The sequence below is a fragment of the Cyprinus carpio genome, chromosome B13 (genome assembly GCF_018340385.1).
Source record: "Cyprinus carpio isolate SPL01 chromosome B13, ASM1834038v1, whole genome shotgun sequence".
NCBI lineage: Eukaryota > Metazoa > Chordata > Actinopteri > Cypriniformes > Cyprinidae > Cyprinus > Cyprinus carpio.
Window position 1 is genome coordinate 14,493,669 of NC_056609.1, and position 18,151 is coordinate 14,511,819.

General features: G+C 37.7%; 1 protein-coding gene across 2 annotated transcripts in view; it reads left to right on the plus strand.

Annotated features, from left to right (window-relative positions):
- The window catches only part of atrnl1a (attractin-like 1a), a 233,763-nt gene that overhangs the window by 182,490 nt on the left and 33,122 nt on the right, over positions 1–18,151 (plus strand). For both annotated transcript variants that reach the window (XR_006156248.1, XM_042736733.1), the window contains exon 28: positions 2,854–2,961. Coding sequence is in view for 1 of the 2 variants with exons in the window: in XM_042736733.1 (XP_042592667.1) it covers positions 2,854–2,961 (108 nt within the window). In the remaining variant the exon portion in view is untranslated. The remainder of the gene's footprint in view (positions 1–2,853; positions 2,962–18,151) is intronic.

Below are 18,151 nucleotides of genomic sequence, written 5' to 3' on the forward strand. Positions count from 1 at the left end.
AAGTGCAATAATACTATTATTATTACTATTACTATTATTTTTTAAAATAGTTATAATGGGCCACACTACATGCATCCCTGGTGTAGGGATGCCCAACAATTGTGTAGGGATGCCCAACAATAAAATTATTTTTTATTATTATTATATATTACGTCATTATATATTATGTTTATTTTGAATTAACTAAGCCTATCTGTCTCGTACACATGGAGAGACAAACATACAACGTCATGTGTCCCAGATGAGCATTGTTTACAGGATGTGGAGGTTAATTATGCATTTTATGGACCGTTTACAAGCTCAGGCAAGAAATACCACAATGTCCTTCTCACCTCAGAAGATTTGTCAGGGAACATAAACCATTCATGCTCTACTAGTGAGTTTCTTTGTCTCTGGACCATGACACACTCACGGCCATAGCCAGCTTTAACAGTCATCGCCGTGACTGTCCTATGAATCAACACACAGCACCCTGCCACCCTTCACCTTGACTTTCTCTCATACTCTCATGTCTGTCCTCCTGAGAAGTAATAATGCATACCACTGTTTGGAACAAGAACATCCAGACTCTCACTGATGTGAGTGATGACTTAAATCAAATTCAAAAAGACTGAGAAAACATCTGTTGTGACACATTTCTCTTCTAACTTTTACCTCAGTAAATAATTAATCATAAAATGTTTGTCTAAGCCAGTGTTTACACCTGGTATTTAGATCCGGTTTTGTCAGTCCACTCCCAACTGGATAGCACTAAATACCAGTTCGTAGTGTAAGCACTCATTTGGTCAAATGCATTAAAACAGCCACAATAGACAGTCTACAGACCTAATCCTTAAACATTTCGTAACATGTTGTTGAAGCATGCTAGCCAGATGGGATTTAAACTTTGCAGGATGAAATCGTAAGTTTGGTTTGAAGGCAAAAAAAGTAAAGTTTGCAATGTTCTCTTACCAGTCCTGATTTGTTGATATCATGAGTTCGCCTACCAGTGGTATGAGAGGAGGACAGCTTTCACTCTCAACCAAACTAACATTACTAGCCAATCAGAATCTTTCGCTCTTATAAACACGAGACACCCATAATAGTATCTAATTGACCTATTGGTAAGCCCTGTCCCCCTTAATAAATTCCAATGCCCATCCTCTCAGGATACCTGGAATCAGTGTTACAAGTACCATAGGCACATTGTTTTTCCATTTTTGAAGCATAAACCACATAAAAATGATGCAAGCTTCGGATCTTCTAATGTTTCTCTATGGTGCTGAAAATCAAAGATGTCAGAGTTTTGCTTCCCGTGCAACTGCTACTCGACTGCCATTGGCTCATCTGTGTTTGAGGGGAGGGGCTTACCGAGAGGTCAATTGCAGAGTCGCAGCCCTGATGAATGGAGAATAGTGATGGGAAGTTCAGATAATTTTACCGACTCAGATCTTTGAGTCTCATTCAGCAAAATGAACAAATCTTTTTTCGAGTCATTTGGTTCATTTCATTTATTTTAGCATGTTACTTCCCTAAAACATCTACTACTACGTTGATCACACTACAAACAAGACACAACTATAATGCTATAAGAAACAGAAAATATTAATTCATTGTTTACTTGGATCTTTAGTCTATGCTAGCTCACCTCACCTCTTATCTGACAAGTCTTCGGGTTTGAGTCGTTCATTCATTACGTGACAGCCCCATAAGCTTAACCGATGCAGTCTGAGCCGGAAAGAGAATTCATTCGTTCATCTTTTGAGTCTTTGGGTTTGAGTCGTTGGTAATTTACCACTAACTTAAAGACTGTATTTTTGAAAGGGGCTAAACTCTTCCTCTGCATATGTTGTGAATTTTAATTGCTTAACGTTCCTCTGGGAAAACAGTGTGCATTATCTCACTAGATTTGTAACATAAATCATTTATAAACCTTTGCCAACACAGGAAAATTCTCATTCTAAATATGCCATTTATTGTACATTGCGATTTCAAAATAAAAGTTTCTGAGTTTGCATGTTGCCAAATATTAAAATTAAATGGATTTAAACGTTGTTAAGTCAGGCTGTAAAGTGAAACGTCACCAGGCCATTGGCGCCCTCTGCAGGTATTTGTTATAATACATAATGAACTTAAGTTGGTTATGTTCACATTATGAATAGGCATATTACGTTATATATTTTAACAGTGTTGTTGGAATTACTTGGTTTTGATGTTTTATTTGAGCCAATTATTATGGCCTTATCGTTGGTTTAATTCAGAAATAGTCATACTAAAGCCTGGTTTCCACTTAGGTCTATTTGTTTTACTAAAAATGTCAGATTACTCAATTGTCAAAATAATCAGTAGATTACTTGATTACCAAAATAATCATTAGTTACAGCCCTAGATTAGTTAAAATATTTCAAAATACAACTGCATTGTTTTACTTTTTGTGATTAAAAGACAAATATTTTGTCATTGAAAATTTCTTTAAAATAGTGTTAAAATATTGTCTCGTTCTAGTGAATCAAGTATATGTGTTTTGTCTCATCTCGTGAACTATGTGTATTGTCACACCCCTAGTTTCGATAAGTGGTGATATAGCTTTCATTCTTCAGGTAAACCATATATTCATGAAAGCGATAACTTTGCCACTGTATCCTTTCAATTGTTAAAGTTGCTTCAGTCATTGCATGCTTTGCAATGTGCTGCCTCGCCTCGCCCACCGGAAAAGGGTTCAGGCTCAGATTTTTATTTTTTTTGCTTTAACCCATGTATATTCCTTCGATTAATCCAGCACAAGGAATATACTCTTTATTATGTCTATTAAACAAATTTATGTAACTTATTATGGTTTTTTTTCCTTATTTTTCTTTTCCTTTCTTTCTACAGCAACTAATGCGAGAGCGCCAACAGATGGCCAGCCGTCCATTTGCATCTGTTACAGTGGCACTTGAGGCTCCAGAGGAAGAGGAGGAGCTTCTGCAGGGCCAGGTGGAGGTGGGTACCTTCAATCATAGGCTTCTAGATATTCAATAGTTATTTACCTACTGTATTTAAACTGAAGCAATTCAAATAAGCATAAATGAGAACACCACCTCTGAAGCTTAAATTCAGCAATTAATCTTTTCTTATTTCTGTTTTAAGTATGAACATGTAGCAAAAGTAACACAGAAAGTTGTGACAAAAGGCTGGCAAAAGAAGTGCCAGGTTCCCACAGTGAAGTTCTCAAATAGGGATATTTGACTACTGAAGGTGTGAAGGAGTTGTGCTTTATTAATGCTGTAATGAATTGAAACACCGTTGAGTGATGTAATACAAAATCTTGAAACAGAAGAAGCTACCCCCTTCTCATTCCCTGCAATGTTAAGTATTTTTCAACATGACAATGACTATATACATTCCCCCAAGGTGAAAACCTCCCCATTAAAGATCAGCACATTTAAAGAGATCATCTCCAGTTGAATAGTATAGATGGGGTGATTTGTCACAAAATTGTACACCTGATGCCAAGAAGGGTCGGTAGTACACTTAAAAGACATATTAAGTATTTAATCAAGGGTGTATTAATTTATGCAACCCTTCATTTAAACAAAAGTGGCTAATTTACTTATTTTACAGATGTATTTTAAATTGTTTCCTGTCACTACTTCCTCTTACTTCCAAATATGTTTCCCTCAGTACTTGCTGATTGTTATGTCTCATCACTTAAGTTTATTCCACAATACTTTCTTCAGCCTTTTTTTTTAAATAGAAAGCAGTTTAAAAATCATGCATTTAAAGCTATTTCCTCATTCAGAGGTTGATTAAACAACATCTGGTGTCACAGTGTAGACTTCATTTAGCGTAATTGCATAATATACGGGTGAATTTTGGCTCGTTAAGCAGCAAGGCCAGAGAGCAGGGCCATCATCACATTTCATGCCTAAGTTGATTGGTAAGCACAGGCTGCGGATGGATGCCTTCACTGGCCCTGAGCGGTTCTCTCACATTGACCATTGCAATTAGAGTGGAAATGTTTGTAGTCCAAGTATCTTCCACAGAAATAAAGACAACATCTGACTATTTTACACTACTTTACTTTTCACAGTGTTTAATTTCATTGGTACATGTTATAACAATTAGAAGTGATATAAAAAGATCACACACATTCAAACTGGTATTACTTGACATCAGCTTTACGTTGTCATTTTTCCTCATTTAACCAGACTGTGATTGAAGCTAATAGCATGCCAGTTGAATTGATTTAATATGTTTTGATGATATAGTGAGATTTCTTCTTCAAATTAGCCCTGTTAGAGCATCTTTCACTTGTTTTCAAAGAGGCAGACTCTTTCAAGATCTTTTTTAAATGCCATCTGCAATCATTGACCTCTTATAAAAGTCAAGCAAATATTTGGCGGTCTGTTATTTATTGGACGGTTCCTTTATCTTGCACCGCATACATCTGCATGGTGCGGCTGTGTAGGAAGAGTGTGTTGGAAAACAGCTCTGGGAACATATGCATGGAAATCTGGATGTGCTTTCAAAATACGCCCAAGACTGTTAGACTTTTTTAAATAGCTGCAATATAATTTGAATAAAATGCTAATTGCTGGAATAACATACTGAGTGCTAAGAGTGTGCTAGACCTGCTGTGCTCAATATCTAGACTGAAGTGTGTGAGAAACTTTCATTGACTGAGCTGTCCTCACTGTTACCTCCAGAACTCTTCAGGTGCAAACAACATCTGCTGCACCAGAGCAACTGTTGATTGAATCTGATGAATTTTTTTTTTAATAAATTAAATAGGAAAAAATATAGAAAAGGATTATTTTTATTATTTTATTTTTAATTAATAAATGAAATAAATTGTATAAATATAATTATTTATATTTATATTTATTTTATTATTTAAGACCATGATTATCCTAAATGGGAACATTGTATTCACAAATAAGCCCCTTAGCACTCAGTTGTTGATAACTGTTTGACTGAGTTTTAAATCAAGAGTGTTAAATTATTTATAGATTTTATGAAAGTGTTCCACAATAGGATCTAACGACAAGCGTGACATATCAAGCAAGTAAATCACTGGCTGCCATTTGCTATATATGCTATTGTGCCACATCTGATTGCAGCAGCCTCTATGACCTTGTAGCATTATAAAACAAGAGGTGTGGCATTAGCATAAATCTTCACATCAGCGTCCATATAACATCCATACAATGTAATAAAACTAATGAAGCCACAGCCCAGAGCACCTGCATTACGCCAAAACATATCTAATTTTTTTGAGGACTGATCAATCGCAGTCCGGTGTTTTTGTAATGCTGGGAGAAATGAATCAATTTCAGATGTAATGTTTTAATGTGCCGTATTTACCTCCAGTGGGTGGTGTGAAGATAAAGACTATTTATGACACTTATTAGCTGTCTGACTGGGGAACGGCAACTATTATTCACACACATGCAAAAAAGCACGTACACATTCACAGACTTTAAAACATTAAAGGTGCAGCCTACATCTTTTTTAAACACACAGTGCCATTTGGAATTTCGTATGATTTGTTTATGTTTTTGAAAGAAGTGTCTAATACTCACAAAGGCTGCCTTTATTTATTCATTTTATTTTAAAATAAGTAAAATAATGTTTATACTTTAATATTTTAAATGTAATTTATTGCTTTGATGGCAGAGTTGAATTTTTAACATCTGTTACACCAGGCTTCATTGTCACCCTATGTTTTAATTATTTTTTTTATTTTATTATTTTTTTAAATGTTGTTTATTTTTTTGATTCTTGATTTTTGTGTTAAGAATTTGATGTGAATTTAGGAATGATTAGTAAAAAAACTAAACAAAAAAGAAATATAAATATGTTGTAACATTATAAATATATTAACTCTAACTTTTACTAAAAGTAATAATTTCTTTACGAAATCTAAAACAGGAATATACATAAATAGCACTTAAAATGCACTGCAAACACTGAAAAAATAATGCAAGATGGCAGGTAAAATGAAAGAATTGGTGATTCTAAATATATTTAATTAAACTATAGCAACAAATCAACAAAGTCAACAAATTAACTTTGTTACCCAATATTATGTGTGTTATGTCAGTTCTTATAAGAGGTTCATGCCAAGACTGATGCCTTGGTTCCTGACAGGTTAACACCAAACTCTATTGAAATCAGTAAATCTTCCAGTCATTTATGAGGTTGCATCTCTGTTAGGATGCAGCCATAGAAGACAGTTAATGTAGACAGTTCATAAAGTCCATGCCAATAGGTGTCAGTATACAGACCATGAGCACTGGGACAAATAAGAGCCAGCCAGAACTGAAGTGCACCTGCAATTTCCTTCAAAGCATCTAAAGCAAGGAGCAGGGCTGTACAGTGCGACATATGCTACGAAAAAAACTGGTCCGTGCGATGAATAAATTCCACTGTAGCACGCGTGCAATACAGTTTTGCATGTTCATAACACAGCCACTTAACAGGGTGAAGTGATTTTGTTGTGCTTGTTTGTGTGTGTGAGATTGATTACAGCCTACTTATGGGTTATGGGTGTGTGAAATGATTATTTTTGATTGTGGACGATTAAAATGTCTCCACAATCTATTTTTGAAGAAATGTCATAGTATCGTGCTACAGCGCACATTCTTTCAGATGCAGTTCTGGAGCCTCGGTTTCAATGTACTGTAGCCTTGTACAAGGCGACATACATCCATTACTTTTGAGTTAACATTAGATGAGTTACACTCATAGGACACTGCACTTATTCACAGTCACAAAAGTACATTATTTGCAACTGCTTCAAAGGTTAAACATTTCATTCACGGGCTGTTCAGATGTGCTTATTTTCTCAGCGCGTACACCTGAAGTGCGCGCAAACTACGAGCCTGTTAATTAGTGCCTGATTACTAAACTAAGTTGTCTTTCGCATCTGACTGATTTCGCATATATTACTGTCAAAGCACAAGGTTTACATATAAACACAGTTAGTAATGTCTAAAATAAAAGTGAACAATTGAGAGAGAAACCGATGCATGCAGCTCTTAAGGTATTTTGGCATTTTTGGATTAGTTGAAGAAGTTTTTTTATTTATTTAATTTTTTTCTTTATTTCATGTTGTCCGAAACCTGTATTAATTTCTTTCTTGTGCTGAACACAAAGAATTTGGGTAACCAAACAGTAGCTGGTTCCCACTGACTTAGACTGTAGGGGGAAAAATGGAAGTCACATAGGAACCAGAAAAAGTTTGTTTACATCTTTAAAATAACTTTTACATTCCACAGAAGAAAGAAACTAATTCAGGTTTAAAACAACTTCAGACTGAGTAAATGATGGTATAAAAATAAAACTGAAAAAATAAAACATTTTGGGTGAACGATCCCTTCAATATAAATAAGACAACAAAACACAGAGAAAAATCACTCACTGCTCTTGACTGATGTACTTTAATACAGTTGCTTTAAAACAAAAAATAAATACTGATATATATAGTGATTTCGGTCCAGAGTGGAAAAAGGATTTCATTTTCGATGCCGACCAACAGCTCTTGTTTAGAGGAATTCAGTCCAAATAGTGTATAGCAGCTAAACAGATGACCTCTTCTAAAAGGGCCAGGAGACCAAATACAAAAGAGTGGCCAGCAGAGATGCTAGATCTGTGACAAACACACTATGCACTTAAGTAAAAAAAAAAAAAGATGCAACTGTTGAAAGCAGTCTCATAGAGGAGTGTCATGGTATAGGTTAGCTTGCTAGTTTGCAAATTTAGTGTTTTATTTAGAGTTTTTATTTAGTGATGTGTGCCCACAGATCTTATCTACTTTGATGTGTAATGTTGAGGTGTAAGAGGTGTTATGTTTCTGCACTTTTCCATTTTTAGCAAATAAAGAAAAACTTTGTCTAAAACAATTTTTGTGATGGTTTGTATTTTTTTGTGCTATGAAACATCAATGCTTGTTTAAGTGATGAACTCCATTACTTGTTTTCAGTACTTGTTTGTTTTCAGACATGATAACAGACGTTTTTTACTTGTGCTACAATTGTTTCACCAGTGCTACAAAACTTTCAAACTCTGTAGCACCAGTGCTATGTGCAAAATAAGTTAACGTACAGCCCTGTTTAGTATTCTTTTGTGTAAGTGATATTTGTGTATATAGTTTATGAGATTTTAAAATGATGCTCTATTAAGTTTAGGTGTTGTTAGATTTTGTTTGGATTCTTAAATTTTCAGATGGAAAGATGGCTAATGATTACTCTCAAATTGGTAGTTTTCACTGTTTTTTGCCTATATACATTAAAAAATAATAATAATAAAAAAAACCTTTCTGAAGTTTTATTAATATTAGTCCATTTCTTCAGATAGCACCTCTCTTTCTCTCTGCTAGGCATCAGTTACTCGCTGTACTCTGGCCAAATGTGCTGTTGATATTAGGAAGCTGAGAGTGGTGGGAGCGATCAGGGAGATGACAACAGCAGTCCACAGAGCAGGCACACAAACATCTGTTCTGTGAGCTGTCTGTCTCTGGACTGCTCTTATCAAAACAATCTCAGCTGCTCAAATACACAGCGGCATCAGTGCCAACTCTCATGAGCCAAAAAAAAAAAATACAAGATCCACTTGTCCCCGTTCTCCTCTCTATTTCTGTCTGTCATGTCTTGCTCATCAGCAGACAGCGGTGGATGACATTAAAGGACACTGTCATTCTCTACACACTTTCTCTCTTTCTCCCTGTAGGCAGATCTTCAGTCTTTAATTAATTCAGAATTCTGAGAAATCTTATACCACCTAAAATTTCAGGAATGACAACAGCATTTAAATATAGGAGTAAATCCCCTATTTTATTGCTTTATCGTATATATGGAACAGAACTCACTCTGAATTTTTGGGTGTTAATTCAGTAGTTGAATGCAGTTGTCACTCTCATAAATTAATTAAAAAAAAAAAGATATTTTCTTATGTGTGATGGGGGGGACTGATGGGCTTTATTTTCTTTTAAATTGGTGTGTTTTTTGTTTATTTTGGTGGTGTTGTTTTCATTTTGTTTTCTTTTGGTTTGTTCTTTTTTTATTGTTTTTGTTTGTTTTTCCCTCTGTTAGTTTGATTCGTTGTTTTTGGTTTGGTTCGTTGATTTTTGTTTCTGTTTTAATAAGGTTTGTGATTTTTTTTTCTTTATCTTTTTGTTTAGTTTCGTTTTGTTGTTATTTTTACATCTGCCAGGAACATGGCCATTAACACTGACTATGTTGCATTTTCAAAACATTGTTTGTTTGAGAGGTTTGACAATAGGCGGTTAGTCAATAGGCACAAAGAAGTGGCACGTTTCACCTTGAAACAGGTATGATATCAGCAGACAAGGGGAGGTTCCTCTGTTTGGTTTTTCCATCTCATATTTCACAGTTTTTGGACACTTTAATCAAAGCTAGTCCTATGCAGTGCTTTGAGCAAGTTCAACATAACACTTAGCTCTGCGTTTCTAATGTGCATTTTGTCTGGGTGCTGATTTCTGTCACCTCTCATCTCTGTGCAAAACACCTTCTAGATCAATGATCCGTGAATGGTTTTTATGAGCCGTCCATAAATCCTACAGCCGCCCCAGAGCGCAACCACGCTCGAGAGCAACACTGAGTACAAGTAGTAATTTCACTGTTCTGGAATCAGTGGGAATTGGGCATTGTCATATTTAACAGTGTACTTGTATTTTCCTTGGAATGACCCACAGTGAAACACACATTTGATTTACTTAATCAAATCTGGCATCAGTCTTGTAAACTAAATTACAGGCTGAACAACTCAGTGTGCCATTTGACCTATAGTTAATCCTTGACTACATCACTTGACCCTTATTTCTAGGTTAGCGAATGTCAATTTCTTAATAGACTTAACCAAAACTTAAACCCCTATTTAACTGATCCTTAACCTGAACCTTGACCCTACTCATTCATGGTCCCTTGAGGTCAATGTGCCCTTGGAGAACATTTCACCTCCATCTGGATTCTTCTCAATCAAACCCAGTATTGGTGTCAAAAGGCAAGGCTCAGAAAAGTGCAGACACAGATCACAGTCTATTATCCATATTAGCAGTTTTTTGTCTGCATTCTCTTCCCTGTTTCCACTCAGCAGTTTTGCTGCTCTGAGAGATATTTGACTTTGCCCGTCTCATGTTCAGCTGATCCTGCATGTTACTGTAAAACAGACATTGCTCTGCTGCACAAGCCAGATAGATCCAAACCAGATGTTCTCTTGGGCTACAACAGACTGACAGGTGAAACTAAATAGCCTCTCAGTCTGTTGTCCCTCCGGCACAGCAGGTTAACAAGTCAACATTTGCTTGTACAGTACAAGGTGACAGATGATTTTATTACACGTTAATGACAAGGAAAAGAGGATGTTGATAGAAAGTTTGCGAACATAATCAAATATTTACAGATATCCTCTACCTGCTTTTTATGAAAGGAAGATGGGAAAACTGTTTTTGTCATTCATATACAGTTTGGTCCATATATATTTGGACTCTGACACAATTTTCATAATTTTGTCTCTGAATGCCAATAGAATAGAATTAAAAATCAAGATGAAATTGAAGTGCAGACTAAACTTCAAGGTATTGAACAACAATATAACATAAAAAGCATAGGAATTACAACCATTTTTATACACAGCCCCCACCCCCATTTTAAGGGACTCAAATGTAATTGGACAAATAAATATTATAAAAAAAAAATTAAAAAAAATCTTTTTTAATATTTTATTGAGAATCCTTTGCAGGCAATCACTGCCTTAAGTCTGGAGCTCATGTACATCACCAGAGACTGGGTTCCCTCTTTTGTGATGCTTTGCCAGACCTTTACTGCAGCTGACTTCAGTTGTTGTTTGTTTGTGGGTCTTTCTGCCTTTAGTTTTGTCTTCAGTTAGGGAAATGCATGCTCAATCGGGTTGAGATTAAGAGACTGATTTGGCCATTGCAGAATAATCCACTTTTTACCTTCAAAAACACCTGGGTTGCTTTTGCTGTATGATTTGGGTCATTGTCCATTTGTAGTATGAAGCACCGTCCAATCGACTTTGCTGCATTTGTTTGAAACTGGGCTGACAGTGTATTCCTATACACTTCAGAATTCTTCCAGCTGCTTCTGTTTTCTGGAAGCCATGCATGCTCATGCCATCAACTGCTCCACCATGTTTCACAGATGATGTTGTATGCTTTGGATCATGAGCTGTTCCAGGCCTTCTTCACTTGGCTGGATTTTGTGAAAGGGTTTTTCTTTACCATGGAGAGGATTCTCCGATCATTCACCACTGTTGTCCTCTGTGAACTTCCAGGCCTTTTTATGTTGCACTGCTCACCAGTGCATCCTTCTTTTTTTTTTCTCAGAATGTACCAAACTACTAATTTGGCCACTCCGAATGTTCCTGCTATCTCTCTGATGGATTTGTTATGTTTTGAAGCATAACAATTGTCAGTTTCACTTGTGTGGAGAGCTCCTTTGACTGCATGATGTGAGTTCACAGCAACAGCTTCCAAATGCAAATGGCACACTTAGAATCAACTCCAGACCTTTTACCTGCTTAACTGATGTAGAAATAACAAAGTAATAGCCCATATCTGTCCATGAAATGGCTTTTGTGTCAACTGTCTAATTACTTCTGGTCCCTTGAAGAAGGGGGGAGGTACATATTAAAGATCCTTAACCATTCCTCCAATTGTGATGAGACTACCCTCAAATTAAAGCTCACTTTAAGCCCATATTCATTGTATAACTGTAACTTGAATATGTTTTGGTCAACAGCTAAAATAATAAAAAGTGTGCCTGTGTCCAAATATATAATGACTTAACTGTAGTTTTGCAAAGCTGTAGGGTGCCAGTAATATTTTTTCCCCTTATTTAAAAATTGTAAATATATTTAATAAAATACAATGTTATCTGAATTAATTACATGATATCCCATATATATCAGTATTTGTATGTAATTTGTAAGCAATATTAATAACTTTTTATATATATTTATATAATGAATTATATAAATAATTTTGTAGGTATGTATGTATATAATTATTATCAAATTAATTTTAAAATAATAATTATTATTATTATATTTCATTGACACTAAATTTAACATTAAATTTGATGGCCAAATATGAATTGAATTGGAATTAAATTATATTTTTCCTGCAGGCAAGAATTCCTATCAGTGTTTGATTTTAGTTACTGATAAGCAAGCTTTCTCTATCAGTACTGTACATTGCAGTCAAAGTTTTATTGGCTGTTCAGCCAATATTAGTTAAAGAGAGTCTGGGAAAGAGCCATTAGCCGATGGGGCTGGTTCAATAGTGTTGTAGTCCAAGGGTCATAAACCTTTCATCAATCAATCCATTAGCAGTCTAATATCACTCTGTGTTTTGATTCTACCTGAGCTCTCTCAGCCCAGAAAAGATAAGAGTGAATCTCATGTAGTCCTGATTGGTCAGTGTGTGTAATTACTATGTGTACACACACTATTGACGGATGTGATATACAGTACATTATGTTTATTTAGCACAGATAAGGGAAAAAAGTAAATGATATTCAGGTGAAACTGTACTTAAAATGTTTTTGGGTCATTAAGTTTGATTGATTGGTGACTGATAAGGAATGTCTATTTTTAAATAAAACAACTGGAACATTGTGTTTGAAATATTTAGTTAGTATATTCAAACAACTTTAGTTGACAGATACATGCTGTACTCACTTTATTTCGCCTGTCTGACTGAAATAAATTTTATTCAAAAATGTATACATTTTATTAATTATTAAATTGATAGCTATGCAATCAGTTTATTAACTACTTGTTTTATTGTTTAATGATAATGTTGAATTAAAGCCGGTTTGTTTCTGATTTATGGAGCCAAAACAATATTTATTTATTTGTTTGTTTGTTAATTGATTGATTGATGGTCATAACTGTTCACCTAGCTGCCGATGAAGAACAGTACCTGGGTAGTAATATAGACTAATAAACTGAATTTATATTAATGTCATTATAAGATACCTTATCTCTGAGTAAATGTACTATTAATGCATTTCACACGCGTTTTCTTTTCACTGAACTGAAATGACACCTTCGTCATTTTTCAGTGAAGTACTGCTGTTGGAAAAAAGGCTGTGATTCCTGTCTGCCCTAGAGATTAGTAATGCTTAAGAGTTAAACCCTCGTTTGTCAAGGCGATTCAGAGTCTTAGGTCAAAACCCCTGAAGGGGCATGTCAGGAAAAATGCTTTCATCCAAAATGCTACTGCTCATCAAGAACGTCTTTGCAAATCCTGATTGCTTCTTTCTTAGCTTCTAAAGATCAAAAGGTCTCCAAAACAGAACGAAAAATCTTTGATTCTTAAGAATATTCTTACATTTTTTTAAAGGTGTTAAAGTTCTCCAGGAATGCTGTTACAACGCATTTAAGTCTATGGATTTGACAGATGCTTTCATCCAAAGTGACTTGCTTTGCATTCAGAATATTTATTAATAAAAAATGATAAATGTATTATAAATGTTTTTATATGGTATACAAATTAAATGGACATTTCTTGGTTTAACATTATATTTAACATGATTTTTTTTTTCATTTGCCTCATTTTTAATATTCATGCATCCCAAATATTTATTATACATTAATATTTATACATTATACAAATGTATGTTGTTTACACTAACACAGAAGTATGAAACAGATAAAGATCTTTTGAATTGACACAGAATTAAAAGAGAGATATTGATTGAAGTAAATGAAGAGTAGAGAAGTTTAGGTTTGATTTGTATTTTAGGGAAATAGGGAGTTTAGACATGACTGTGTTATGTGCTCCTTGACAAGCTTTAATCTGTGCTCAAATATGTTGTTTTGCAAAGCTTTATTTTTGCCTAGACTGTAAGTAATTATGTTGTTCATCAACAACAGATGCCTTCATGGCAGACGCCATGGCCCTGGGTTGAATTTGCATCATCTTCCATAACTGGCACAGGGCATTCATATGTCGAAGCAGGTTTAGACGGCAGTTGGTTTCGCACCCGTAACTTTCTGCATGGGTGAATTTAATTTCTTTCAGTACTTCCTTAAACTGCCTCTGCCTCTCCATTAAGAGTTTCTCTTATTTCCTAATGACAGCTGTGTTCCTTCTCTCCCTGCGTGTTTTTAATCAATAGCTTCATTCTCACAGAGAACCGAAAAAATCAATATTGGATTTGGAGCAAACAGTTTCTGAAATGATGGGCCGTGTAATGTTTCATGCTTGTTTTTCTTCCGCACTTGTGAGCCGCCCATGTCTGAGATTCTGAAAATACATTCATCTTCACTCATAATAGCGGGAGAGGGAGTGAAGGACACACTCCACCTTTTGTTTTGGAGGGTAGAAGTCGTGGCTTTTGCAGAGCATTAGGGAGATGATTAATTTGTTGTTCGTGTAGATCGTAGGCCGGCCTCTCTACCCCAGAGCAGTAATAGGATCATACACTTACTCTCCTTCCGTCTCTCTGTTTCCCTCTCTGCAATTAAAATGGAAATTTGGCAAAGGGCCTCGGTGGCAGGATGGTCCTTTTTTATCCCCAGGAACAGGCTAATGAATCTGTCTGTGGAGCTCCACATAACCAACACAATGAGCTCCCCAAAGACCTTGAGCTGTGCAGTACTGGAGGCCTGGAGCATGCTGGGAGGAATGTTGGAGGCCGAATGTGACTGAAGTGGAGAGGCAAACTCCCTACAGTTATATATGTTTTTCAAGCAGTAATTCAAGTGTGGTCACTCTCTGTCTTTTGTGTTCTCTCTCTGGGAACGTTCACACAGCGGCAGAATACTGTTGTCAGTTCTGGTTTGGAGTGCTGAATATGGTTATATTCACATACAGTTTGGTTATGCACAACATTACAGCAGTGTTTTATAATAGTGATGAGTGGCTATGGTCGAATAGTCATCCTGCAATTGATTTCCTATAGTTTTTTTTTTTTTTTTTGAGGCAGTGCTTTATGCTGTTAGATACGGTATAAACATTATCCAGGGATTCGGTGAAGAGATGGTTCCCTTTCAAGGGAACTTCGAACTGCGTCCTCTAGGGGTCGCTATGGGGAACACCTCGTTGTGACCTGTGTCTGAAGCATACATTGAAAAAACACCAACGAGTTGGCCGGCGGCAGCCTCTGACGTGACTACCGGCGTGACTATAAACAGGCACCGGGAGAACACGTCATTCTCTTCTTTGTCTTCACTGACTGTTTTGTTTGAAGCGTGCATCTGAAAGAACCGGTAAGAGCGCTCTTTCTCTGTCTATCATGGGGACTACTAGCAAGCGTTTAGACAATGTGTGCATCCATGTTGGCGTTATTTGACACCCGATGACACACACGATCTTTGCATCATTTGTTTGGGTAAAGAGCACGCACGCGATGTCTTTGGCTGCATTTACACTGCTGGTCATGATGCCCAAATCCGATTTTCTGACTATATCCAATTTTTTTCACGACCCGCTTACATCATCTTTTAAAAGTGACCCGTATCCGATTTTTGCATTTACACTGTACACTGCTGAAACTACCAAACGTAGATGTTCTGACCCGGAAAAGGAAGTAAAACAGCACGAAATACAATGGATGCAGATGCAAATAAAATTATACAGTGTTTTGCTTTCCACAATATTTTGAAAAGTCAACAAAAAAATCAGCAAAACATTGGTTTTGTACGGCGGAGAAAAAAGCGCTTAAACCGTGCCTCCCCATATCTCGTGAAATGTCTTCAAACACGGATTTATTTCTGTAACAACCCTGCATTTTTCACTTTTTTTAATGACGTACGACTCGCATTTACTGGAGAATATCCGATTTGTCTGCTTACATGGCACACGCAAATGCACGTATCCGATTCATATCCGATTTATTACCACATATGAATGAGGCCTGAATCCGATCTGAGAAAATCGGAATCCATGCGTTTTTTTCCTGCTTACACGTTCACCGGTGATATACGATCTGTGCCACATGAGAGGAAAAAATCGGAGTTGGGTCACTTGAACCATGCAGTGTAAATGGGGCCTTTGAGGAGGCAATCTGTGTGCATTGTGAGCGTTTTTTCAATGAAAAAGCTCCGTTTTCGTTCGTCTCTCTTTCCGAGAAAAAAAAAGGAAAAAAAGGCAGCCATCTGCTTCCCGCGGTTCAGGACCCACCACTGCTGAGGCACGGAGGGGAATGAGTTCGTGAGAATTTCAGGTGGATCTGTCTGAATGATTTAGAGAGGGACTTTCCCTTTCGTGCTCATCGGCACCGGTCGAGAGAGAGCCTCAGGAGGATGATGTTATATCTTTAACACTTTCTGATACTGAGGTTAGTGCTCTGCTGGGTTTTTACCCAGGAAAAGCAGGAGATATTTGAGGATGGTGAAGAAGCTGAGGCTGAGCCTTCTCAATTCTCCTGCCCTGCGTATGTAGAGCTATTGGAGGTTATAGATCGCGGCGCGGCAAGGTTGGACTTGTCATGAAAGTACAATAAAGGTGACGCCGTGAGGCCGCCTCGATGAGCGTTATCTTTCCGACCATAGCCCTCCAGCTCAGGTGAGGCTTCCATTTCTGCCTGATCGCCATACAGAGATCGAAAGGAAATGAAAGAGGCCGTATTCTTCTCGCATCCATCGGTTTCGGCATAAGAGTTTTGCAGACATTGAGGCGATGTTAGAAAACGGCTATAAGAGAATGCCCCCTGTAGAAAGAGCTTTATTTCTGCGGGGGAGACATCCTCTCTTAATCTCCCTCCTTGCCATCTACACCCCTTCAAGAAATACATCTCGCTTAAATGGCAAGGCATATACAGCAGCAGGTCAGGCTGTGGCTTTATTACACCCGATGGTGGTGTTTCAAGCATATCAGACTGATCTGCTAAGAGACCTGGATAGAGGCGAGGGCCTTTTTCCTGATTATGTAGCCGAGCTGCGCCACACCACAGATCTCTCTCCATGCTACCAAGCAGGCCGCCTCTGCCATGGGCAGGACTATGGCGGCCATGGTGGTAGCGGAGAGACTTCTGTGGATGAACCTGGCAGACATATCGGGAAGAAAGAAAAGGCTTTCTTCTCAATGCTCAGATTTCGCCTTCTGAACTTTTTGGTATTTCCGTTGAGACGGTGATCGAGAAGTTCGGGGAGACGAAGGCGCACTCCGCTGCTTTCAGATCCTTCGTTCAACGAAGGTCCAGGTCTGAGCCCGAACAACATAGGGGTCCTGGCCTGTCTCGATCTGAGGATCAAAGACGGGCACAGAAGTATAGTGTCGCGACTTGCGCTCCTACCCCACCTGCGGGCAGGGGTAAGAGGAATCGTGGGTCACAAGGAGGGAAACAGAACCTAAGGGATGTGATCCAGACGAGGCAGCGTTCTCGTCTGAATCAGAGCGATACCGAGGTATCTACTCGTTACCTTTAGGGATTTTTAACTTCTGCTTTTATCCTCCCCTTCCTAATTCCCCTGTAACCACCAGCTCTTCATCTGACCGAGGTTAGGTGGATACTTCTTGCATAACAGTCTCCTATGCTGGACCTATAATGTTTTTTGCTGGTTCTATGTTCATAGCAACCACCTTACTGATGGTCCGGACTAAAAGGAGGCGCCCCTTGAGCGGGGCTCCAGCGCAGGAGGGTGGGAGTATAAAAATAACCCTTTCTGTGTATACTTATGTGTATTAAATTGCTGGTGGTTATGTGTCTACTAATAAACTCCTTTGCAGTGCTCAGTTACAGTGTTTACTAAACACTCGTCAGCACCAGCCATCCGGCTTCATGTTCCGGTATTAGGCGGCTGAGATCACAGGTTTCTGCGGGAGCCTTCTTGATCATCAGGCCTGGCAGAGCACTGCAGGGAATTTCATGGATGTCCGGCCAGGTCACCCTGAGGGGTCTCCTGGCCGCTTAGTTGTGCTGTCACATCCAGCGGGAAGTGAAGGTGGCAGTTACAGAAGTCTTCTTGTATATACTGCCTCAGGTGATGCTCCCCTCGCTAGAGGTTTGTAAAATTTGAGCTTGCCTCTCCCGTGCGGGTCAGAGCCTCTGCGATGCTTAGGAACCTTTAGGTACACACGCTAAGCTCTGTGTACTTTCTGAAAACCACATGGTGGTCATTGTGCACGTGAACACTTTGCGCACTTTCTAAAAATCCACGTAAGTGGCAAGTGTGCACGCAAGACTCAGCGCACTTT